We start from the raw sequence: 27,390 nt of genomic DNA on the forward strand, positions 1-27,390 counted from the left end.
CCTACTCAGTAAATGGCAGAGTCCAACCTCAAATCTAGATCTCTGACTCCAGATTCAAATGTCTATCTATCATACCACATTTGACCCTAGAACCAAGGGTTCTCCACCTGGCATAGGAATAACCCAAGAAGTTATACAAAATTTTTGAAGGGGGGGAGATTTGTGAGTGGAGGAATATTTAGAAACTATATTATCCTATTGAAATATTTCAAAAATAGTAATGACAAAATGAGGATCACAGAGAGAAAAGTGAAAAATTTGAAAGGAGAGAAAGAAAAGGAAAGGGACTTTATAATGAATCTGGAAATTTTGAAAATGGCAGATGAAAGAATAATACTGACAAAGTATTAAGTAAGGAGGATATGTGAACTTCTTTATATACTGAACTAGAGGGAATCAGGTATAACAACTTAGTTTTAAAAAAATAAGTTAATCATCTTCCCAAGATTTCCTATCAATGAAGTCACAAAATTACAAAATGTACTCATAGAATTATAATTCTGTCTAGGACAAGCAACTCTATGAATCAGGATTTCAGTCCTGTTCTCAATCAAATTGAAAACAAGAAACATACTGACAAGACTGAATGTGATAAACGGCTATCTCTTTCAAAGATTTTACTAAGAATAAAACTATTGGCTGACAAGAAATAGAATCATGAGTCATTCATTTAGTTCACAAATCTTATGAATATTTAAGTACTTTGTGATCCTAAGAATGCTTTTATAAATTTAATAAAATTTTAATTATGAAAAATATATTCATCTATTTTGTTGCTTATATGCACTTGCATGGTTAACTCCAGAACTTACTTGCTTGTATATTGGATAGTGAATATAGGAAGTTTTACTGAAGCCAAAGAAGAATAGAAACTGAAAACTGCTTTCCTAGAACTAAGGACAATTGGTGAAAGTTACAAAATGATAAATTTAGATTTTAGGCAAGAAAAAACCTTGCTCATAGTTAGAGCTATCTCAAAATAGAGCAGGTTGCCTCAGGAAGAAGTAGGTTCCTCCTATTTGAAGTTCTTCAAGCAGAGAGGCTGAATGACTATTTATTGGATGCATATTCTAGTGGGAACTCTTTTGGAAGTCTGGATTAAAGGCAGTATCACTCACAATAGACAGCATACACTCTGGAGTCAACTTGAGCTCAAATCCTATCACTATTGCTTCCTCTCTTCCAAGTACTTTCTTCATCTGTTGAATGAAGGCTAAAGAGTCCTTTCTAATAGAAGATTCTGTGAACTTTCCATTTCATGGTTCTAAACCATTCTTTTTATGTTCTTTTCTTCCCTTAGCAGTCTCATCTCTTTCTGTTTGATCTGTTGTCCTTATTTGACAGCTGAGCTTCCACTTCTACTGTGTTTTAAAAGTGCTATGGATGCATTAAGAAGTCATTAACAATAAACAATTAACAATCAACAATAATGATCTTCTAGACAGACAAGAAGTTATTTACTCCCTACTTTTCCCTATAACATCTGTCTTAGTGGATAAAAGCAACATAACAGCCTTCTGGGAAGGAAAAAAGAATAAAAGTATGGAGATATTGATTGTAATGGTGTTTTCAATGGAAATCCAAAATTCCTTGATTTGGAAAGCAAATTATACCAGAGCCAATCAAGAGTCTAGTCCTTGTTACCTTGGACTGGTTTACTGGGCTATAAATTTCAATTTCTATACCATATTTACTCATTGTACCTTCCCATGGAATCATACTATTTGGTCATCCTGGTTTTCCTTCCTAAGATCCAAGGATCCAAGTTCTCTGTATCTGTACAGTTTGTTTGTTTTTCATTCTCAAAAAAAAAAAAAAAAAGGTGTGGATTTTAAAAATTGCATTTCATTAATATTTTACATGTTTAGACTTTGCTTCTTTCCATTCTGTCTGAAACATATACCAGACTCCTGGCAATGGGAGCACCCAATACTAATCTCTTACCCTATACTAGGAACTTGTCACACCTGTTCTCATTCACCTTCCCCACAATGGACATAGGTACAGTGCTCCTGAGGGAGTTTCTTCTGAACAAAAGTCTCACTACTTCATATAAGAAAGGAGGGTATTGGTTTGTTTGTGTATATACATATGTGTGTTTGGAGAGAGAGAGAGAGAGAATTGTGCATACTGCTATATGTATATATTGCATAAATATAAACATACATGTATATACATACATGTGTGTATTGGGGCAGCTGAGTGTAGATATATAAATATAGATATGTGTGTATAGGGCAGCTACATACATATGTATATGTATGTCTATGTGTGTATAGACATACCTTGTTGCCCTATGTTCTCCATTGCTTCTGTTTTATTTTAAATCTTGTCCTCTTCCTTGGATGGGTTAAAAAGAATCATTATAAAAAGCATTTGTTTTATGTATTACTGAGGTTTCATTTGTGAAACCTCCTTTAAGTGCTATTGTTGATGTTAGTAACTAGAGCACTGAAAAGTTTTTGTTTTGTTTTTTCCTTTTTACATTTTTCTCTTTGTTTGCATGTATGTTTTAGTATAGGAAAGATCTGAATCTAATTGTAGGTTGGAGGGGAAGAAGCTTAACAAAGAGGAAAGGAATGAAGGAGCAAGAAAGAGGGCATAGTCAATGCATTAAAGTCCCAGAATATATAGGAGAAAATAAAATAGAGGGGACAAATGGAAGGATGAACTTTAATAAGAATGAGAGCCTCCCTTTCCTCCAAGACAGGAAAGTGAAAAAGAGAAAGCAGAAGCTTTGGAATGACAAAGAAGGAAATTGAAGAGGACTCAAATTGTTTTCCTCAGGAAAGGAAAACATAAATAAGCTCTTCTAGAGAGAGGCTACCCGAGTTCTGGAAGTCTAAGGAAGGATGGGGAGACTTAAAATAACCACTTTTGAGAAACTAAAATAACCACTTTTGAGAATCCAATAGCTTAGTTTCTGTTGCTTCTACTTTGTCAACTAGTTCTTCATTGCTAGACCAGAATTAAATAAAGAGCTTCCTCTTAATGCTACTTCCGCTATCTGAGTAAATTATTAGCAAAAAAAAAAAAAAAAAAAAAAATCAAGGATTTATTGTGTTTCACTTTTAAATGAATGTGCTTTCATCATGCAACCTAGATTTCCATTTAACTGTATATCTACTTCATGCACACTCTGATACCCTCCCATTATTTATATATAATAGGATGGACTTTTGTGAAGATTGAATGAGGTAATATACATGAGGTATTTTGAAAACAAAGTACTTTATATAAACAAATATTAGTTATTTTGTATTGGCAAGAGAACCTGGCTTGGAGTTAAAAAGACCTAAATTCAAATCTCAGCTGTGGCACTTGATATTAAATAACGATCACATTCTTTCCATGTTTTTAGAATCTTCCAATCTTTTTCTGTGTGTAATATTCCCTTGAATTCATTAACAACTTCATTTTCACTTTCACATTGGAAACAGTGCACACTCACTGCTATCTTCAATAGAGGAAAATAAAAGAAGCCACATGGAGACAAGCTTGTGTAATAACTAGAATCTTACTACATGCTTCATGGGTCTTGTTCACCCTACAGTTGTGCAGTATAGAATTCCCTGTGCATTCATTGCATATTTTCGTTATTTGCCTTTAAAATTCAGGTTTTATGTTGCCATTATGCCCCCCAAAGAACACTACAAGTTGTTCGGGCTTTAATCCCAATTTTGTAAAGTTAGTGATGCAGCTTAGTGAGAAAATAAAGATGTTCAATAAATTTCATGCCAGAATGTCTACAGCAAGGAGACCCTTAAGGATCTCAAAGCACAGGAAGCAGAAGTCACTGAGGGATTATGTGAAATTGGTGTGTCTTTCATGATCACCAGTGCAATCCATCCACCCTGAAGGCAGAGTGGTGGAAGTTATATCAAGACCTTGTCAATCTTAACATCTTGCAACCACAGTAACTAAAATCCCAACAATCTCTGCTTTGCTTTTCACAAAATGGCCAAAACAGTTTTGCAATAGTATAATATACAATACAGTGCCCTCACACTGCCATCTGACACAGAGGAAGGTAAAATTCAAGTTTTAAAATGTTTTCTATTTGTGATACAGTATTTATGGTACTGTAAATTTCATATGTCATGAAAAGCGGCTATTGTCTGAAATAATTTGGGGGGGGTTGTTTATTATATTAGCACAGGTCACAGAATTGTAAGGAATTACTAGCAAGAATAAATGTTTTCCATGCTCCCAATTTTATTTGTGTACTGCATTTTATTTCAGAGTTATTATCTTAGGAAAAGTGCATATTATCAAAATTAGTGTTTTGCTATAAAAATTATATATAAAAAAGTATATTTTCAACAATCTCTAGTGAAAGATTATAGGGTGTCAAGGGAATCTAACCCCTTATTTCTTTGTTTTTTATTGTAATACTATTTTAATTTTCCAAATATATGCAAAGATAGTTTTCAACATTTACCTTTACAAAACCTTATGCTCCAAATTTTTTCTCCCTCTCTCCTTTTTACCCTTCCCCAAGACAGTAAGCAATCTGATATAGGTTAATCATGTGCAATTTTTCTAAATGTATTTCCCTATTTGTCATGCTGCACAAGAAAAATCAGATGAAAAGAAAAAAAAAACACAAGAAAGAAAAAAGTAAGCAAAGCAAAAAACAACAAAAGATGGAAATACTATGCCTTGATCCACATCTCCAGAGTTCTCTGTCTGGATGCAGATAGCACTTTTCCATTTCAAGTCTATTGAAAGTACCTTGAATCACCTCATTATTGAAGAGCCAAATCTATCACAGTTGATAATCTCATAATCTTGCTGTTCTGTACAATGTTCTCTTGAGCATCAGTTCATGTAAGTCTTTCCAGGTCTCTGTGAAATCATCCTGCTGATTGTTTCTTATAGAAAAATAATATTCCATAATATTCATAACTTATTCAGCCCTTCTCCAACTGAACTGATGATCATCCACTCATTCTCCAGTTTCTTAATACTACAAAAAGGGCTGCCACAAACATTTTTGCACATGTGGTTCCCTTTCCCTTTTTTATAATCTCTTTGGGCTACAGACCCTGTAGAGACACTGCTGGCACAGTTTGGACATAGTTCCAAATTGCTCTCCAGAATGCTAATCCCTTATTTCTTATATATTCAATATATCAGCATTCGTGATTAGGATTTTTGCATCATTTTTAGGCACATAATCTAAGAAAGTTAAGAACTGACTATATTTTCAATGTGCGAATTCTAGGTCTAAAGTAAGCTTCCAAGTTGAAGAGGTTTCTGGAATACTAGAGAAAGTCCAGAGCATAACCTGGATTCATCAGAACTTTTTACTGTGCTTCAATTGCCTTCTCATTATGGAAGATCCCTGCAGCCATTTTGAGGAAGTACTAAGATAATCGCCTTCCTTTCCTGGCTCCTCTACATTGACTCTCCCAGCTTTACTAACATGTTGCAAATATTTTCTCCCTCCTTCTCAAACCATCACCACTTTCCAGCTCCTTTTAATGTCTTCCCCCATTAAAATGCAGGCCCCTTAAAAACAGGTATTTTTTTTTTCCTCTTTCCTTTCCTCTCCCTTCTTTCCTTTTTTCTTTCTTCCTTCCTTTCTTCCTTTCTCTGTCTCTTTCTGTCTCTGCCTCTGTCTGTCTGTTTCTGTCTATCTGTCTCTGTCTCTCTCCCTCCCCTCCCCAAATCTTGTATATTCTCAGAACAGCCCAGTATCTGGTAGCTTCATCCCCACACCAGCACTCTGGATTTTTCCCTATCATACCACAGTAACCTCTTCATCCTAGTAATTCACTCTACCTGACTTTTTCCCACCCCTATGGCCCCTAGGGATACAAAGAAAAACCCAAGCAGTGCCTATCCTTAAGGACATTCTAATGGAAGATACAACATGAGTGTGACATTTTATTTTGTGTATCTTAGTCTACAAAGGAAAAAGCATTAATCAAGTATTTATTATGTGTCAGGCAGTGTACTAGTTGCTTTATAAACACTATCTCATTTAAACCTCCCCTGAGAGACACATATTAGTATGATATCCATTTTATAGTTGAGAAAACTGAAACAAGCAGAGGTAAAAGAAACTCATTCAGGGTCCCATAGTTAGTGAGTGTGTAATGCTAAATTTGGTCTTCATTAACAGGGCTTCAAGGGCTCTTGCACCATCAAGTTGTCTCTAGAGTATCTCGATATTGAAAAGTCATTGGAATAGTGAAGGGTCTTGAATCCATATTGTATGAGGATCAATGAAAGAATTGAGGATATCATCCTGGAAAAAGAATACTGGGAAAGGGGCAGATCCAAGATGATGGAGAAGACACGCACGTTTATCTAAGCTCTTCCTTGACCTCAGCTTACTTCTTTTATGAAAAGCCTGGGAATTGGTGCTTAAATATCAATACCCACGAATTTTGGGAGTACAACACATTGCCAACAGAAGATAATCTCGAAATTCTCCAGAAAAGGTCTGTTTTTGCTCGAGAGTGGAGACGTTTAGGCCAGATGCAGAATCAGGCATGTAGGCAGTGAGAGCAGGGAAATAGCTGGCACTGAGCAGACTAGAGGGAGGCAGGGGGTGGTCTTCTCAGGCTGAAAATTTGAGGAGAGAACTTTAACACAGTGTCAGCTACTCTGCTCTGGCAGCAAAGCAGTTGATCAGCAGAGAAACTATAAATGAAGAGGGTAAAGACTGTGACCCCAAAACACTAAAGTCTCTCAGGACCTGGCCACACTCACCCACATCTAGAGGGACTCAGCACCATCTCAGAGCACAACTGCTGATCCCAATGAAGACATTGCTGTCCCACTACTGCTTCAGTGCTACTTCCTGTTGTCTGTAAAGGAAGCTTGGTAACACCACACTGTCCTAAAAGCAAACTGCAGGTTTTTATTGTTGTTATTGTTTGTTTGGGTTTTTGGGGGTTTTTTTGTTGTTGTTGTTGTCATTAAAATGAGTAAAAAGTTAAAGCAGGCTCTAACTACAGATAGTTTCTATACTGATAGAGAGCAGTCTTTAAACCCTGAGGAAACTAAAAACAGATTGTCTCCAGATGAAGCCCCAAATGGTGATATAACCTAGTCATAGAAGAAATTTTAAAATCTCTTACAAGAGAGCTAGAAGAAAAATGGGGAAAGGAAAGGGAAACTTGGCAAGAGGGTCTGGATAAGTCATTCTACTCATTTAAAGATATAGTGGATAAAGAAATCAAATCCCTGAAAAACAGAATTAGTGAACTGGAAAAGGTAAACAACTCCAAGGAAAACAGAATTAGTGATTTGGAAAAAGAAAATAGCATTCTAAAAAATAAAATTGGCAAAATGGAAAAAAATTCCATAGAACAAAGCAATTCATTTAAAAACTCAATTGGACAATTAGAAAAGGAAATAAAAAAGTAAATGAAGAAAATAATTCATTAAAAATTAGAATTGAACAAATGAAAATGAATGACTTGAGGAGACACCAAGAATCAGTCAAGCAAAACCAAAAAAATGAAAAAATAGGGGAAAATGTTAAATACCTACTTGGGAAAACAACAGACCTGGAAAATAGATCTATGAGAGATAATCTGAGGATTATTGAACTTCCTGAAAATTATGATGAAAAAAAGTGCCTAGATACTATTTTTCAGGAAATCATCAAAGCGAACTGCCCAGATGTTATAGAAACAGAGGGTAAAATAGATATTAAAAGAATTCATCAATCACCTACTGAAAGAGATCCCAAAATCAAAACTCCAAGAAATAATGTGGCTAAATTCCAGAACTATAAGACCGAGGAAAAAATACTACAAGCAGCTAGGAAAAAAAAAAAATCAAATACAGAGAAGCCACAATAAGCATTACTCAGGAGCTAGCATCATCCACACTAAAGATCAAAGGGCCTTGAATCTGATATTCCAAAAGGCTAAGGAAATTGGTATGCAGCCAAGAATAACTTACCCAGCCAAAATGAGCATTTTTTCCAGGGAAGAAGATGGACATTCAATGAAATAGGTGAATTCCATCTATTTCTGATGAAAAAACTGGAATTTAAAAAAAAAAAATTGACCTCCAAATATAGGACTCAAGAGAAACATAAAAAGGTAAAAAGAAATCTTGAAAAATATATTTATGTTATGACTATACATAAAGAATACATGTATAATTTGGTTTTACTGTTATAATATAAAAAAGAAGCTAGAGGTGGAAAGGAAATAGTACCAGAAAAAGGGAAAAGTGGAGATACTACATTACATAAAAAGGCAAAGGAAACTTATTATATCTGAGGGACAGAAGGGAAGGGGTGAACATAGTGTGTATCTTACTCTCATCAGAATTGGCTTAAAGAAAAAAAAAAATTAGACATTGTTAGGTTCTTACTAAGTGCTAAGTTGGTAGTTAACAATTCTCTAGCTCAGAATTCATACCTTTAAAAGCAGCAAGTTCATTGGTTGTAAGTAATTCCCACAAGCCCCTGGGAGTACCCACAAGCCCATTCTCTGGGAGGATAAAAAGAGGCAACATTGAGCCTGGAGAGCAGTCTGGATTAGGGAAGGACAAGACTTCCCGGGGGAACATCAGGGAAGCTCGAGGAGATTCAGAGCCAGGATTCAGGAAGAAAAGGATTCGAGATTCTACCTTTGCTCTGGCTGGAGGCTCCAGAAGCTTCCCAAGAAACTTGCTCACAGAGAAAAGGATTAACAGAAAAGAAATCTCCTCCCAGAGAAGGATTACAATTGAGACACGACAGGACATTACAAATTGGCGCCCAACATGGGGCTTGTCAGTTTTGTATTTGAGACAATACAAGGAAGGACTCTGTCTTGGTCATTGTTCAAAATATGTCTCAAAGGGATAGAATGATTAATCAATTATAATAAGATGGAATATAGTTAGGCAATCAATCAATATTTATTAAATGCTTAAATATTTTCCAGGCACTGTGCTAAGGGCTGGAGATACAAAAAGAGACAACTGCTATCTCTGTCCTCAAGGAACTCATAATCTCAAGGTGGTGATGACAGACAAATAAATATGTACATGTAATGTAATAGGGATCAATGTAAAGGTCCATATGTGGGATCAAAAAAGTAACTTCATTAATGTCAAAAGGTGTCTATACAAAGCTTCATGTGAAAAATTTTGGTTTGTTTGATGTTTTCTTTACTGCTGTAAGGTCTAAACTACTAATTCTAAAATATGATATAGAAACCAAAATTGTCAGTGTTACCTCAGACTATATCAAGAGCCACATGATTTATAGCAATTAGATATTCCTACCATATTCTACCTGTTTAAACTGTGGCTGTTGTCACATTTTAGTTTGGATCTTTGTAAAATGGAATATGTCTAGGTAATAATATCCATAATGGTACAGATGCTAGAAAAAAGTCCATACAAGATTATCCATGGAATATATGGATATCCTGGATGAATGAAACTTAGAGTGAACATGATTGTCTTCTTACGTTGAAAGTTTGTCATGTAAGGAGTGAATAATAGTGCTTTATAGGATTTTATAGATAATCAGTGAGGGACAGGAGCAGTTGCAGGGTTGTTTGACATAAGGAAAGGAATGATAAGAACTGTCCACAATTATCATGAGTTACTTTGGGAGGAAGTGGATTCTGTATTATGGAGATATATAAGTGTATTTTAAACTCCATTCCTTATGATATCTTCTTCCTGTTTACTTATAAAAAGATAGCATCAAAGGCTTGTGAGTTTTGTATTTGAGACACCATAAGGAAGGACTCTGTCTTGGTCATTGTTCAAAATATGGCTCAAAGGGATTGAATGATTGATCAATTATAATAGGTTGCATGACCAACTTAGTGAGATTGTAGTAGGTGCTTTTGTCTGAATTAATATTTTGTAAGATCATATCACCTCTTGACATTCTCTGCCTTTTTTATTTTATTTTTTACCAATAAGCATGTCAACTCCCCAGGAAAGGCTGGAACTAGAGAATTGTCAAATACCGACTTAGCACTTAGTAAGAACCTAATATCTCATTATCTCATTAGCACTTAGTAAGAACCTAGCAAGACATATTCGATTTACAGAGAAACTTCTCCCACCTCATTGAAAAGTGGGAGGGGAAAAGTGAAAAGGGAAGGAGTAAGCTAAACAGAAGAGAATACAAAAATTGTAAGGAAAAGGTTTAAGAAAAGGGGAGGGAATCTAAGGTGGGTGGGGGGATCCTAAAGAGGGAGACCTGCGTGAGGCAAGTGGAGCTCACAAGTTTAATGCTGAGAAGGGGAGTAAGGGGGAAAGAAAAGAGAAAAATATAATCTGGGGTTAACAAGATGGAAGGAAATACAGAATTAGTAATTTTAACCATAAATGTGAATGGGATAAACTCCCCCATAAAGTGGAGGCAGATAGTAGACTAGATTAAAAGTTAGAATCTTATAATATGTTGTTCACAGGAAACACATTTGAAGAAGGGGGATACATACAGAGTAAAGGTAAAAGACTAGCACAGAATATATACTTCATGTGAAGTCAAAAAAGCAGGGATAGCCATCCTTCTCAGATCAAACAAAAGCAAAAATTGATCTAATTAAAAGAGATAAGGAAGGGCACTATATCTTGCTAAAGGGTAACATAGATAATGAAGCAATATCAACATTAAATATACATGCACCAAGTCGTGTAGCATCTAAATTCTTAAAGAAGTTAAGAGAGCTGCAAGAAGAAATAGACAGCAAAACTATAATAGTGGGAGATCTCAACCTTGCACTCTCAGAACTAGATAAATCAAACCTCAAAATAAATAAGAAAGAAGTCAAAGAGGTAAATAGAATACTAGAAAAGTTAGGTATGATAGATCTTTGGAGAAAACTAAATGGAGACAGAAAGGAGTACACTTTTTTTTCGGCAGTTAATGGAATCTATACAAAAATTGACTATATATTAGGACATAAAGACCTCAAATCCAAATGCAGAAAGGCAGAAATAGTAAATGCATGCTCTACAGATCATGATGCAATAAAAATAATATTCAATAAAAAGCCAGGGGAAAATAGACTGAAAAATAATTGGAAATGAAATAATCTCATCCTAAAGAATGATTGGGTGAAATAGCAAATCATAGACACAATTAATAATTTCACCCAAGAGAATAATAATAATGAGATGTCATACTAAAATGTGTGGGATACAACCAAAGCAGTAATAAGGAGAAATTTTATGTCTCTAGAGGCCTACTTGCATAAAATAGAGAAAGAGAAAATCAATAAATTAGGCTTACAACTAAAAAAAGCTAGAAAAAGAGCAAATTTTAAAACCCCAGTTAAACACTAAACTAGTAAAATTGAACATAAAAAAAACTATTGAATTAGTAACTAAAACTAAGAATTGGTTCTATGGAAAAAAAAAAACAACAAAAAAGACAAACTGTTGGTAAATTTGATTAGAAAAAGGAAAGAGGAAAATCAAATTGTTAGTCTTAAAAATGAAAAGGGAGAATTAACCACTAATGAAGAGGAAATTAGAGCAATAATTAGGAGTTGCTTTGCCCAACTTTATGCCAATAAATTTGATAACTTAAATGAAATGGATGAATACCTTCAAAAATATAGCTTGCCCAGATTAACAGAGGAAGAAGTAAATTGGCTAAGCAGTCCCATTTTAGAAAAAGAAATAGAATAAGCTATTAATCAACTCCTTAAGAAAAAATCCCCAGGACCAGATGAATTTACATGTGAATTCTACCAAACATTTAAAAAACAATTAACTCCAATAAATAAACTATTTGAAAAAAATAGGGAATAAAGGACTCCTACCAAATTCTTTTTATGGCACAGACATGGTACTGATACCTAAACCAGGTAGGTTGAAAACAGAGAAAGAAAATTATAGACCAATCTCCCCAATGAATATTGATGCTAAAATCTTAAATAAAATATTAGCAGAAAGACTACAGAAAATCATCCCCAGGATAATACACCATGACCAAGTGGGATTTATACCAGGAATGCAGGGTTGGTTCAATATTCGGAAAACTATTAGCATAATTGACTATATCAATAACCAAATTAAGAAAAACCATATGATCATCTCAATAAATGCATAAAAAGCATTTGATAAAATACAACATCCATTCCTATTAAAAACACTAGAGAGTATAGAAATAAATGGACTTTTCCTTAAAATAGTCAGTAGCATCTACTTAAGACTGTCAGTAAGCATCATATGTAATGGAGATAAACTGGAACCATTCCCAATAAGATCAGGAGTGAAACAAGGTTTCCCACTATCACCATTATTATTCAATATTGTATTAGAAATGCTAGCTTTGGCAATAAGAGATGAAAAAGAGATTAAAGGAATTAGAGTAGGTAATGAGGAAACCACATTATCATTCTTTGCAGATGATATGATGGTATACTTAGAGAACCCCAGAGAATCTACTAAAAAGCTATTAGAAATAATCCACAACTTTAGCAAAGTTGCAGGATACAAAATAAATCCACATAAATCCTTAGCATTTTTATTCATCATCAACAAACTCCAACAGCAAGAGATACAAAGAGAAATTCCATTTAAAATAACTGTCAATAGTATAAAATATTTGGGAATCTACTGCCAAAGGAAAGTCAGAAATTATATGAGCAAAACTACAAAACACTTTCCACACAATAAAGTCAGATGTAAACAATTGGAAAAATATTAAGTGCTCTTGGATAGGCCAAGTGAATATAATAAAGATGACAATACTACCTAAACTAATCTATTTATTTAGTGCTATACCAATCAGACTTCCAAGAAACTATTTTAATGATCTAGTATGGTGATGTAATGGTTCTCTAGTTCATACCTACATAGGATACTGTAATGATGTAATCATACCAAGGTATTTAAGGGCTGAGATGCCTGGAAATGAGACATTCCATTTTTGACCATCCTCCTGGTGGCTCTCCTATCTCCTGCACTTCTCCACTAAGATCAAGGCTGGTCCCAAAGTCCTCCAGAAAGCTAGCCCAAACATTACAATAATTAATATTTTTCTATTAGTATTCTCACCCATCATTGGGAAATAATTGAATCTTCACAACAACCTGTACACTACACCATGGAAAATTAGCCCTAGGCATTTAGAGTCACTTTATGACCTTGTCCCTTTTCTCTTGAATTAATAGAATTAACCCATTAGCATTAGTGATGGATTACCAGCTCTAACAAAAGTTTCTTAACTTTTCAGACTAAATTTGTCCCTTAAGACTTCATAGATTATCAAATATTAACTAGGAGCCCACTTTGTGGAATTTCACTCTCAACTCTCTCTTCTTTCATCTTCAAACCTCACTCTATGGAAACACATTTATTTTTGGCCCTCCATCCAGTGTTACACCCTCAGGAATATTTTCAGCTTTAGACAGATGAGCCCAAAGTCATGCAGCAAAGAATCAGACCAGCACACTAGGATTAACATACTTAAGCCAATCATATGGGAAAATGCAAATAAGCTGGCTGTGACATCAAGAGACTTTGTCACCATTCTAGGCTGCAACGTGATAATATGTGGTCCTTGTGCAGTTGTCCCCTGGTGTCCAGTTGGCTTTGTCTCAAAGAATGTGAACTCTGGGCTGTGATGAAACCAGGACCCGATGTGCCAGTACTTGGGATTCCTATCCTGCCACATTCCATCTGCCAAGGGTGAAGAGAGCTATGCAAAGGACACTCACCATGTTTAGGATGTTCCCTTGCCCAAGTGAGCCTTTTTCCTGGCAAAATGCCTAATATGACAGTGCCACAGCTGAGAATCTGTCTGAAGGCTGACTCTAGGGGAAAGCATATGCAGCAGTTCTACTGCCTTAGAGCCACCACCTCCTAGTTTGTCATTATCCATATCCACTGAGAAATAGGCCACCTTGTAAACTTAATAAGGCTCTAATTCTAACTTCCTTGCTCCCTGAGATAATCCCTGTTTTTCATCATGTTTTTCACCATTTCCTGACTTACTTCCTTGTTCTTCTTGGACTAGATCCAGCAAAATAATCAACTGTTTCTAGAAAACATTAGTTACAAGAGTTATTATCATAATTCAGTTAAAGTCAGAGATTTGGTCTTTTCTATCGAGGATGACAGAGAAAGCTTTTCTCACAAAATTCTGGCTACATTGTCTTCCTGTCTGTCCATTCACTAGGGAACCATATGTTATCTTTTCAAAGGTAATCCTGTGATATGACTAGGTATATTTAAAAGCAGACTGCCCATATTGGATATGCCTCTTCCCCTCACAATAATATGAGCATTTCATTGACATGAGTTTCATACAAGGAGTCCATTCATTCTGTTGGTGAAATCATGTTGAGTAAGAACTTAAATGAGGGGCAGTTAATTAGCTCTGTGTATAGATCACAAATTGTGGAGTAAGGAGAACCTGCTTTCAAATCTGGCCTCAGATACTTATTTAATTGTGTGACCTTGGGCAAATCAACTTTGATTGCCTACTTAAAACAAAAAACAAAACCACCAACAAAAAGCTTAAATGATTACTAGTTGATCCTAGACTATGTTCTTGTACCTTCCCAGTCTCCATTGGAGTAAAAAGAGGGCTATGTGCTTGCTCCCATGCTTTTTAGCATAATGTTTTCAGTGATGTTGTCAGACACCTTCAATGAGGATAAAAATGGCATCAAGGTTACCTATCATACTGATTTTAAATTATTTAACTTAAAAAGCCTATAACCCAAAACTAAAGTGGAGGGAGAGTTGGTGCATGATTTTTTGTTCCTGGATGATTATGCACTCATAGCCTGAGATGCAGCAGATTATGGATCAATTCTCTGCCACCTGTACTAATTTTGGTCCAGCAATTAGCACCAGAAAATGCAGGTGCTCTACCAGCCACCACCACACAATCCATATGTGGAACTATTAATTACAAGTAGAAATTTTTGTATACTGTGGATAAGTTCACAAACCTTGGCGGTAAGTTTTTGAGGAAAATACACATAAATGATAAGTTGAGGCATTCTTTGCCAGGGTTAGCTCAGTGTTTGGAAAGCACACATACAATGGGGATCTCACAGTGACCATAAATTTTGTGACTTTTGCTGTCCTTGTCCCCCAACTAGCTTTGATTCTGACACTAAGAACTTGATATCCACATTAATTCATTTACATTTTGTTGCTGATTTTTTTTAGTTTTGTGGTTTTGCTATTATTTAAACATAATGGCCAATTTACAAAATATGTTACAGTAACTTTGAACAGGAAGAGTGGGAACAATATAAAGCCAAAAATTGAGATGTCTAATTGCTGATTGGCAATGGAACTTTACTCCAATTGTTTGCTGGTGGCCTAGCTACCCGATAATACCCAACAGTGATTTACAAATTAGTAACTTGTTCTTATGTCAGACAAATTTCTTTCCCAACTCAATGGTTTCTTTGACTGAGAGATATTATCCTCTTAGGGGCTTTGGAACCGGGAATGTGGAACCTCGTAATTACTTGCTGATACTTGTCATATCTTTGCCAACTGCTTGTGTTATAAAGTACATTTAATGGTAGGGAATCAAATCAAATTGGTCCTGCTAGCAATAACAGAAGATATAATGGCAAACACACTAAAAGGAAGTCAATGGACCTGGTTTCTATAATATATGTGGGACTTAAATCAATTTCATTAAGTTCAAAATGCTGTTAAGTGAGGGATAGCTTCTTTTAATTTTACATTTAAAGATTAATCTTTGAAATTAATAATAGATGTTTGGTGGTATCTTTATTATGCACGGGATATTGGTCATTTTGTTGTGCCACAGTTCTCTTTTAAAGTCCTGGCCCAATTTCCCCAATTGTCCTATTCAGTTACTCTGCCTTAGGTTATAACCATTCCCTCTTAATGTTTGATGGGATAAAGGTCTTTATCCATTTTAGACAACATTAGAATATCAGAAGCCTCTCCAGTACCTCCCATTATGACATCCTAGGTGCCTCCCCCCATTAGGTCTTTCCAATCCAGGCACCTCCCCCATTATGTCATTGTTTTTGTTACTCTATAAAAAGTCCTGTATCCGATATTCAGTGCTGGATTCTTTGAGAAGATAGTATCATTCCGCCCTGGGACCAACCATGGATCCATTGGTCCCAGGAAATCTCTCCATTTAATAAATTCTGTATTGAATACTCTCTAATCTCTCTCTTGTTCAGTTTCTCCAGCATTACAATTTCCCTATTATCTGCAAATTTGCTGATCACCCATCCTTTTAAAAAAAAGAATGGTCCTTATTTAATCTATCTGTCCCCTGGAGATCTATATCTTTTTTCCCTTTGGTGGCTAACCTTGAGAAAGCCCACTTCATTTTTTTTCTTCTCACTCTAATTCTTTGAAATCTGACTTCATCATTCAATTGACAGTGTTCTCTCCAAAATAACCATTGATCTAATTGCCCAATCTAAAAACCTTTTCTCAGTCCTCCTCCTCCTCCTTGACCTCTTTGCAGCCTTAGTACTCTCTTCTCCCTAGGTTTTAAGTAATCTTGGCTCTCCTCCTTTCTGCCTGACCTCTCCTCAGTCTCCTTTTCTAGATCTTCATCCAAGTCAGACCTAGATGTATCATGAATATCCTAAAGTCAACTCATCCAAAACTGACTACCACTGGCTTTCTCCATGTTCCTTGCCCAAGATGCTCCATCTCTGGATTCTGGATAGTTTCATTGCCCTCATGCCTGAAATTCTCTTCTCCCTCATCTCTGCCTCCCAGCTTCCCTGGACTCCCTCAAGATTCCACTTAAGTCCCACCTTCTGCAAAAATCCTTTCCCAATTCTACTTAATGCTTGTGCTTCCCCTCAGTTGATTATCTCCAATTTATCAGTTATCTCAGTTAACAAGATTAATTTTACATAGTTATTTGCATGTTTTTTCTTCCATTTGTCTTGTCTTTGAGAGCAAGAGCTAACTATTTTGCCTTTCTTTGTATCCCCAAGGCTAAACAAAGTGTTTGATACATAATAGATACTTGTTAACTGATTTACTGGTAGTAATAGAAAATAGGTGATTAATAACATTTTTTTTCCCTTGGGGGTAATTGAGTGTTAAATGATTTGCCTAGGATCATACAGCAGGTAAGAATATGAGGCCAAATTTAAACTCAATTCCTCCTGACTCCAGGACCAGTACTATATGAATGGTGAATACATATATTAATATTTAATTAACATTAGAGCCAGGATTATTTAATATATAATATATGATATTAAATAATAAATATATCAGAGGTCTGTTTAGGGAATATTTCTGTCATCTGAAGTATAAAATGACTCTATTCCCAAATTCCATCCCCTATTCAAGAAGTACACAATAAAGTAATATACCTATCAATCAATCAACGAGCATTTATTAAACTTGTACTATGTGACAGATTTTATATATACTTACACATGACTTAAGGACTTAACATGGGAAAAAGAAGAGTGTCCTAAATATCTTCTGAGTCTAAACTTGATAACTCTGTCACTCTCTCTTGCCTTCCTGCAATAAGAGAGCAGTTGGTCTGTCTCTTTCTTCTGATTCTTTGTTTATTCTTTCTTAATCTTGATAGGGCAGCTAGGTGGCACAATGGCCTGAAGTCAAGAAAACTCATCTTTGTGAGTTTTGTGAGTATCAAATATGGCCTCAGACACTTACTAGTTGTGTTACCCCAGCAAGCAACTTAACTCCATGTGACTCAGTTTCTTCATATGAGCTGGAGAGGAAAATGCAAAGTACTCCAATATTTCTGTTAAGAAAACCACCAAAAGACATCACAAAGAGTTGGACGCAAGTGAAAATGACTCAACAGCAACAATTTTAGTTGAATTCAGATCCCATGGGAGATATGTCCAAAATCAACTACCTTGTGCATTTCAAAAGTCTGGGGATTTTTGATGTAGTGATACCAGAAGGAGTTCCAGCAAGGAGAACATCTATATAGAAGAGAGACCTGGCAAGGATAGATGGATTTAGAAAGTCAGTCAACTGAGGAAGAAAGCAGTTTCAAGAAGCATGAACTCTGGTGTGTGTAGAGAAAAGCCATAGCTACCTGACAAGCTTAACTATTGGACTGGATAGTATTTGATGCTGAGGTGGAATATAAAATAGTTAATTAGCAGCTTTTCAAATTATTTTATGCTTTAATGAGTCTACCAGACTTATATAAAAATGTTAGGTTACTGGATCCTTTTAAAATTGTTCTATTTGACACCTCTTATTATTTTTTCTTAGTTCACTGCTTGCTCTCTCTAGGAAAAAATTACCGTCCCATACCTGATTCTTGTTTTGCTTTGGGTATCCCCTTTCTTTTCATCTTTGGGGAGACTCAAACATAAGCCATAATTCAAACTATAATTAGCTTTGGGATACTAGGGAGGGGGAGGAGGAGTTATTTGTCAAAGAAGATGAGAATGGAAGCTTAATCTTCCTAATTAGAGGCCAGAGCTCAATCCAGTTCTCCAGAGCTCAACCCACAAAAACCTCAAAGGCTAAAAAATGGATAGGGTAAAGAGTGATACAATTTGTCCCCCCCCTGCCAGTCTGAGTCAATAAGTGTCTCTATGATGGATAGGGGGCAACTAGGTTGCATAGTAGATATACTGGCCCTAGAGGCAGAAGGATCTGACCAGTGCAAATGAAAACTTTTCCCCACCTTCTCATCATCATCCTACACTGCAAAGTATTTGATTTGAAGTCATAGGGCCTGGGTTTAAATCCTAGTTCCTGAATAGGTCAGTAATTTCTCTGGGTTTTGTTTTCCTTTCTATAATTAAGTTGTCTCTCTAAGCTCCCTCCCAACTTGACCCAAAAGATCCCATGATATTGTTAGATTCTTATCTGAGTCTTGTCATTGTTTCCATTGCAGGTCCATTCAACATACCTAAGGTCTTCTTCTGATTATTTTTATATTTCAGGGTAATCATACAGCATTCTCTCTGTCCACATCTTATGGACATATCAATTCTTGCACTATGACTGAACCACATTCTGAAATGCCACAGAAACTGAGGCAAAATAGAGATTAGAGAGATTAGAGAGTTTTTAATATTTTATTTGAAAGGGAGAGATTGTGCTGGGGACATGCTGCCCTCAGGGATGATGTGCAAAGCATCCAGCAACTAATGTGAGTTCTCAATGACATATATATATATATATATATATATATATATATATATATATATATATATACAGGTGTCTCAGCTACAGAGGCAGGGGCGAGTAGTCAGAGCATAGAGAGCAGAAAAGGGACTATCAATCCGGTTCTGACAAGGTGGGGGGAGGCATGGGACTTTCTGATAAATTGGGATTACAGAATGGGAAAAGGCATTTAACATTCTGATGATGTCTAAGAAGGTCTTTCACCTTATCTGGATCATTATGATTAGGAGGAAGGATGGTGTTGCAGGATTGAACGGAACAATTAGGAACTGAGGCAGAACAATTCAGGGAAACTGAATTGGGACAATAAAAGGGAACTGTGGCACAACTATCCTTTTCTGGAAATGCAAATCCTTGAAAATGTATTTTTTACCAGTTTTGGAGTCTGGAGGATCTGAGAAAAATCCAGCCTCAGACACTTAGTAGCTGTGTGACCCTGGGTAAATCACTTAACCCCAATTGCCTTTCCCTCCAAAAAGAAAAGAAAATGTATTTTAAACTCCTTAACCTCCAAAATTCATTACTGGTAATATGCTATAAACTTACTTCTACTCATTCTTTTTCTTTCCATTGTTCTTAATGTCAACTATAAGCATGCTTCTTCTGGGATTTGGTTAGTGTTCAAGCAAATGTTAAAATGATAGCTATACATTAGCTTAAAAGTTGCTAGTTATCTGGAATGACAACAGTCCTTTGGGACCACTTTATTCAGAATTCATAACCTGATTTGTTTTATCAGTGTTAAAGTAAGACAATTCTCTACCTCGCTTATTTGCATATCACCTACTGTTTTAAAAAAATCTGCAGTAGCTCTCTTTTCCTCCTAGATCCAAATACAAATTCAAATAAAAGAATCATAATATTCTATAATAGAATAGAATCTTTGCAACCATTTAGGCCCCTCCATATCTGACCAAGAATCCTTTCTATGATATAATTGACTCACATGATATAATTCCCTCACATTATAGGTTCTGACTTCAAGGTCTATATAGTCAAAAGTATGCTGTTTTGTGGTTTTGTTTTGCGTTTTTTTTTTTTTTCTTCCCCAGTAGCAATGTATGGCTGTGAAATTTGTATTATAAGGAAAGCTGAGTACCACAGAATCAATATTTTTGAAAGTTCCTAGGATTGCCAGAAGATCAAATTAGTCAATACTTAGAGAAATTAATTCATGTTATTCACTGGAAAATCAAATACTAAAGCTGAAGTTTAAATACTTTGACTAATAATGAGAAGAGTAGAATTACTGGAAAAGACATTAATACTGGGAAAGATTGAAGTCAAAAGGAAAAAGGATAGTAGATGATGAGATGGATAGATAGTGACATGAAAATAACAAACGTGAACTTGGATAGATTTCCAGAGATCAGGGACAGAAGAGCCTGATGTGTTGTGGTCCATGGAATTATGAAGAATTGGACAGAACTAAAATAACATCAACAATTTGATGTCTTTGATTGAGTAAGTGATTCCATCAAGATGTTTTCAAATGGTAAGATATCAGGGCCAGAGCATCTTGGTTTTTAAGTGAAAAGGGATGATTGAATGAATGATTCAATTGACTCCCACCATTATAGATAAATGATCATCCAGTCTTCGTATAAAGATTTCTAATAAGGAGACCACTAACATCTCAGAGAAGCCACTGTTAAATTTTCAGTATAGGCAATACCTCAGAAATTGGTAATCACTACGAATCAGCCCTTGATTTATGGTTTTGTTGATTGTCTAGGCTTTTAGAATGTGTTCATAATGCAAATTAAATTTAAAATATGTATACTTTTATTAATAGCTCAGTTACCAATATTTACCAGCATCTATGTAGTGCTCTATAAACACTGCTTGAGCTCAGTAGGAGGTTCAGAGAATGAAATTTTCAAATAAAATTTGATTAGATGGCTGTAAAAGTGATTATAGGCTAATGATAATAATAGTAATAATAATTGCCACTTAAATGGCTCTTTAAAGTTCTAAGTGTTTTATTTCCATTATCTCATTGAACCTCATAACGCCTTGAGTATATCATGCTTTTGAATCACTTGAGCTTTTAATCTCTCATGTCTTTTTCAGATAAACTGCTATCTAACTGTACTTACTATATTTTATACTTCTAGAATTCACATTCTTTTAAATATAGGTGTAATAATTTTCATTTATCCCAAATTGTCATCTAAGAGTTTTCACATACTATCGCTAATCTACTTATTTAGCCTTATTCATTCATATTATTCTTTCAAATACTCTGCACTACCAATGTTGACTGACTAACTGTTCATGGAACCTGACATTAGCATTCATTTGTACAAGCTATCCAGGTACCCAAGATTCACTCTCTCATCTCTGTCTCCAAAAATCGTTATTCTCCTTCAAGGCTTAATTCAGAAGCCACTTTCTTCATGAATCCAGTACCTACTTCCCCCTTTCCTTCACTAAGTTTTAGTTAAAAAAAAAAAAAAATAGTAAAAAAATTTTTAGTAAAAAAAAAACTATTTTATATTTACTTATTTGCATATAGATTACAAATTATATCCCAACCATCTCCCTGCACCCATCCCCCAGGCTTTTTTTTTTCTTTTTTTATCTTTAGCACTTAGCACAATGCCATATATATATACACACACACACACACACACATATGCAAAATGTTGGACAAGTTATTTAATTTCCTCATTTGAGGTGATTGAACTATAAGGCTTCTCATCAATCTCCAAATCTATAATCCTTAATTTAAACCTGAATTCTTTTTTTAACATTCTATCCTCACTACCTGGAAATACGGAAAAGGAGACTAAAATTTGTATCTCCTCCCAGTAACTAACAAGGGACTCAGTGGATGCCCAGCAAAAGTTGATTAAACTGAATTGAACAGAATTTAGACAACTATTCTACAATTCAGAAAGGGTCCTGTAGGTGGCAGGAGTAACCTGAACACAAAATCTCTCCATTGTGAAACCATCAGTTTTTCATTGTGTGTGATGTTTCCTGATTCTCTAATCTGATGATTGTGAAAGCAGTTTTCGTCTTTCAAAAACACCAGACCCAAACAAATAGAAACTAGCTCCATCCTGCAGCTAAAGAAAAGCTAGGACTTCCAAGTCCCTGAGTCCGTCCTTGGGCCACCCTCCATGTTATGTTTCACCGGGGAGTTAAGACTTCAGGGCTTCCCCAGTTGAGAATGTAAAATGGTTTCCTGGGCAGGGACCCATCACTCCTCATCACCAGCTCAGAAGGGATAGACTTTGTCCTTAGTAGTGGACAAATGAATCCCATCTCCCTGTGGGTCATGCTATGGATGCTTTTAAATGACCCAGAAGGAGAATTTAGGATTTACCATCACTCCCTTCCCCTCCCCCTCAGCACCTCCCTCGCTTCAGGGCGACTCCTGAGTCACCAAATCCAAACCCTTTTCCAAGCTGTCACTCCCATCCGAGTATCAGAGCTCTCAGAGGCAACTGTCACTAACTGGACCCAGCCAGATTGAACCAGCTCTCGGCCAAAGGTTCTTACCATTCAACTGCATCTATTTTAATTTTATTTCTGACCTGCTGATATTGTAAAATGAGAGTAAAGGAAACCACAACCCTTTTTGCAAGGACTGTGTTTCTTTTCCCTCTGCCATCAAACTCAGGGTGGATATTTCTGGGTTTAGTAAGATCTTTTTGTTTCTGGGTGAGTTCTGTGGGGTAGCTAGATTCCTGCTGTCTGAGAGGGTGTCACCTTTGAGAGGGACATGGATAAGCTGAAGAGCATTTGGAAGAGGATCCTTAGAATGCTGATGAGGCTGGACTAGCTAGGAGAACTGGGGGAAGTAATTTAATTTCTCTAAGTCTCTTCATCTATAAAATGATCACACTAGTAGCACCTATCTCACAGACTCAAAGCAAGTAATGCATAGAAATTGCTTTGCCAAATTTCAAGTATTTCATGGATGATGATGATGATATTGTGGTAAAAGTGATGAATATGTTGATCAAGGGATCTGAAAATTGAAAATCCTGGGGAGGTTTAGCTTGGAGAAGGCTGGATGAGGAAACTGGAAGTAAAGGATATATAAGAGAGGGATTCAGTTTGTTTTATCTACACTCAGAGGGAAGAACCAAATTGTGAAAGTGTCAAAGACGCAGAAATATATTTTAGGATGAATTTCCTGAACTTTTTATTGTTTAGTCCTATGACATTTTCGAGAATTTTCTTGGCAGAGATACTGAAGGAGTTTGCCATTTCCTTCTCCAACTCATTTTACAGATGAAGAAATGGAGGAAAACAGGATTACATGACTTGTACCCCACAGCTGTCTGAAGATGGATTTGAATGCTTTGAGTCTTCCTGACTCCAGGTCAGGTAAATGAGGAAATGGAAACCTAGAAGGAATAATTGATTTGCCCAAACTCACACAGCTACTAAGTGAGATGACAAGAATTTGAATTGATGGTCTCTGGCTCTAAGTGCAACACACTTAGGTAGTGGGTTCTCCCTCACCTGAGGTTTTTAAGCACCTTTAGGGCTTGGTGTAAATGAAGTTCTTGCTCAGTAAAGATTGGATAAGATGGCCCTTTATGTCCTTTCTGATTCTGAGATTCTGTTATTTTATAAAGGAGGGTATAGCACCTGGAGAGTGGTCAGGGAAGGCCACATCTTTGCTATGTAGTTGGGCAGGAAGATAGTAGATCCGGGAAGAAGGATGTAGGTAGCTCTAGCCAAATAGTGCTTAAAAAAAAAGTAAAGAAAAACCCTGAGGCTTATTACATGCAATCAACCCTAAGACCTCCCCACCCTCACCCCGCCCTCCTTCTCCAAAGCTCTGCACCCTCCCTTTTCCACATACACTCCCTTCAGGCTCTTCTATTGTGTGACTTCCTTACCCCAACCTGGCTCCAACTTGATTTCACCTGTATAAAATTGTTTGGGCTGGCACAGGGTGTGATTTGTTCCAGACCCAGCACCCTCTGATTCCCTTCCTTGACTTAGCCGAAGTCAGTAGCCAAATGAAAATATCCATTAAATGACTATCCTCAGCATTAAAACTCATCCTGCAAAATGGACACTAGTAACCTTTAACATAAGCATAAGGTATCTATGACATAAATACATTTTAGTATTATCCCAAAGTAAGACACCCTCATTAAATGGGAAGCAGATTGGGATGAACAGAAGCTATGGAGCCAAAAAGGAGAGCCAGTAAATATCAATTTCACACCTATTACTCTCTGTGAATCAGCTTGCAAGCAGGACCAGGTGTTCTTTATAAATGAACTAACTAGGTGTGCCATTTGTCCATTGTTTTGAGTCATGGAAATGTGTTATGTTGACCTTGTTCTCCAGGCACTCTCATGAGAACTTAGACCATTTTGTGCAAGTATCAAGCCAGTAGCATCAGCTTTCGCCTGAACCTATTCCAAATGACTTCACATCCAAATAAGTCAAGTGAGGAATAGAATGATTCAACCTTCCATGTGGGAACTTCCAAAGCTATAAAAGGGACACTACAAAAATAAGAGATTTAGCTGCCAACCCAGTCAAACTAATTTAATGGAGCTTATTTCATTTCATGTGACTAGGGATTAGACCTATGTCCTTCATTGCTGTCCTAGAAGGGAAACCTCCCTCTATAGGTGCAGATCATAAGCTTCTCCCATAAATTAGCAATCTTAGAGAACTGTCACTTTCTGAGATTAAATGACCTGCCCAGCCTAAATGAAGCCAATGTATATAACAATGAGACATATCCAGGTTTTCCTGACTCCAAGGCATGCTCTCTATTCACTGTACCACACTGTTTCTCAATTCAACAAGCATTTATTAAGTTCCTGTTGTATATCAGGCATGATTCACTCACTAAAGCCTACCAAGATAATTACAAACTTACACATTGGGTTCCAGAAGTTAATTTGTGAAATTATTGTTTTTCTGTATAAATAACATTATAGGTAGGTTCCCAGAAAAGTGGTTAGACACAAAAATCTATTTAATATATAATTTAGCTGAACAATATTATTATAGTACTATAAAAACCTAAATTTCTTTAGTAACAGAAATTTTTGTCCTCACTACAAACATCTTCTCCATCTTTCTCCCTATCAAATCCTAAAGGTGGAAGCAAAATCTTCCCCTTCCTCCATTTCTGTTCCAGGTCAAAATAGTAGAAATAGGATTCTTAAAACTAAAGGAGCATCAGCAAGGGGATGAGGACAAGGATGATTCCAAAAATCTTCAGTAGCAATATGGAGTAGAGTATATATATGTGTGTATATTATATACACATATGTAGCATCCTCACTTCCCTGGGTGAAGATGAGACAAGACTGGATGCTAATTAGAAGAGACAGAGAGGGAAGTGACAAGCTATAGCAGCCAAAGGGAATGTGTTGTGGGGGAGTTTCAAGGTCAGGGATTGGAGAAAGATGAATGACAGCTGAAGGAGTAGTCCTCTGTGCCAGAGCCTGCCTTTGAGTTCATTCCTCTTGCTCCATGAGCAATAAATTAACCATGGTAAGAAATAGTAAGGATCCCTGCCAGCTGCAGAACATCAAAGGAAAAAACTAGCTACAAACCCTCCAGATCTAGATTGTGTCCACATAGGTTGTACTAGAGGGTTGGTGGTGGTACATGATAATTTCTGCATTAGGGAGATTTTAATAATTCTCAAATTTCCACTGGGAATTTCCAATGCCTAACTTGAATACTTTGAACTTATCCTAAAACTCTTAGGTTTCAAGCCAGTCTATATTGTCTTATTTTTCTCATTGATTCTGTAACAACACCCACCCCCAATTAAAAAAAAAAAAAAAACTTATATACAGTAAGCATGTCTTTTTTCCATCAGTGGCAGACTCCATAATACCACAAAGTCATGTAATTAAGTTTCAGTAAAATATCACAGATTAAAGGAAGAGATGGGGTTTCTAGTAGGTGGAAGCTCAAGAGCTAATTATAATTGGATAAATCCACATTAATCACATCCCTTAGGCTAATAAGTACAGCCACCCAGAGAGAGGTGAAGTTGCAGAACATATGAGAATTATGAGAATTACTCTATGAGAATTAAAAATAGTTCAGAATGCTCCCAAAAAACAGAGTTCTTACATCTATGGTAAATGTAGTTCTATTCAGGGCCCAGTCCTTTTTAGTGACTAGAAGCAGGTTAGTGGTTAGCAATGCCATCTGGTGGTTACATATGTACTAAGCAATGGATAACATGGATATATATAGATATATATATATATATCTATATCTATATATATATAGATATATATATATCTATATCTATATCTATATATATATAGATATAGATATATATATAAACAAAGGGGTTCATTGTTTTACTGGCATCTAGCATAAAGTAGAAGCTGAAGCAGAATTCCCTATGAATGATCCCCCAAATTATCTGATAGCTGTGCCAAGCCTTGTATTCTTGAAGGACTTCCTGTAAGAGATCCATAATTATTCAAAAGGGGGAATTCAACCATCGATATACTTGGGAAAAACTAAGCAGATGAAGGATCCTGCCTGAATAAGAGAGAGAATAAGAGAGAGTGAGTGAGAGTCTAACCCTAGACCATCTCAGATACTGAATTTGGAAGCCTTAGAAAACTGCCCCATTTGTAAATACCACCTATTCTCAAAAGAGGTATTTGTAAAGCTCTTAGCACATACCTGGCACATATAAGAGACTAATAAATGTTTGTTCTCTCTTCCCTTTTCCCTGCTTCAACACACTATCTGGAATGAGGATCAACCTATCAAGCTCCCAAACTATCAAATTTCCAAACTGTGAGTTCGCTCACAGTCAAGAGAGCATCCAGGAGTAGAGCTTCAGACACTAGGAGCAGCTACATGCTACAAAACTCTAAACTTGAAGTTAGGAAAACCTGAGATCAAATCCTGCCTCAGATATTTACTATGTGACTCTGGATAAATCATTTAACATCTCTAGATTTTATTTTCCTCATCTGTAAAATTGGGATTATAATAATATCTACCTCATGGGCTGTTATGAGGATCAAATATGATAAATATATAAAGAATTGTGAAAACTTTTAAAAGTAATGTAAATGCTAATTATTATTGTCTCTATTTTGGCCCTTTATGCAAGATATCCTCTGTGTGGATATGTATCATTTTGGGATAAGTAGAAGAATTGTAGACAGGTGCAGGTGCAAATTGAGTTGGTCCCCAAAAGGGATCCAACTTCTAAATATATATTGATACCGGTACCCAGATTTAAGTCATGTGGTTCAATCCTTTCTTCCTTTGCATTTGAGAGTCTAGTTTGATGCC

The 27,390-nt window shown here is 36.0% G+C and overlaps 1 protein-coding gene across 2 annotated transcripts in view; it reads left to right on the forward strand.

The window, feature by feature from the left end:
• The window catches only part of LY86 (lymphocyte antigen 86), a 217,853-nt gene that overhangs the window by 130,868 nt on the left and 59,595 nt on the right, over positions 1-27,390 (forward strand). The window contains exon 5 of one of the 2 annotated variants that reach the window (XM_074270982.1): positions 23,359-23,447. The exons of the other annotated variant lie outside the window; for it this stretch is intronic. Coding sequence (XP_074127083.1) covers positions 23,359-23,412 — 54 coding nt within the window. The 3' untranslated portion in view covers positions 23,413-23,447. Of the gene's footprint in view, positions 1-23,358; positions 23,448-27,390 lie in introns of those variants that run through there. 2 annotated transcript variants of the gene reach the window in all.

This window comes from Sminthopsis crassicaudata, chromosome 1, assembly GCF_048593235.1.
Source record: "Sminthopsis crassicaudata isolate SCR6 chromosome 1, ASM4859323v1, whole genome shotgun sequence".
In the NCBI taxonomy this organism is placed as follows: Eukaryota; Metazoa; Chordata; class Mammalia; order Dasyuromorphia; family Dasyuridae; genus Sminthopsis; species Sminthopsis crassicaudata.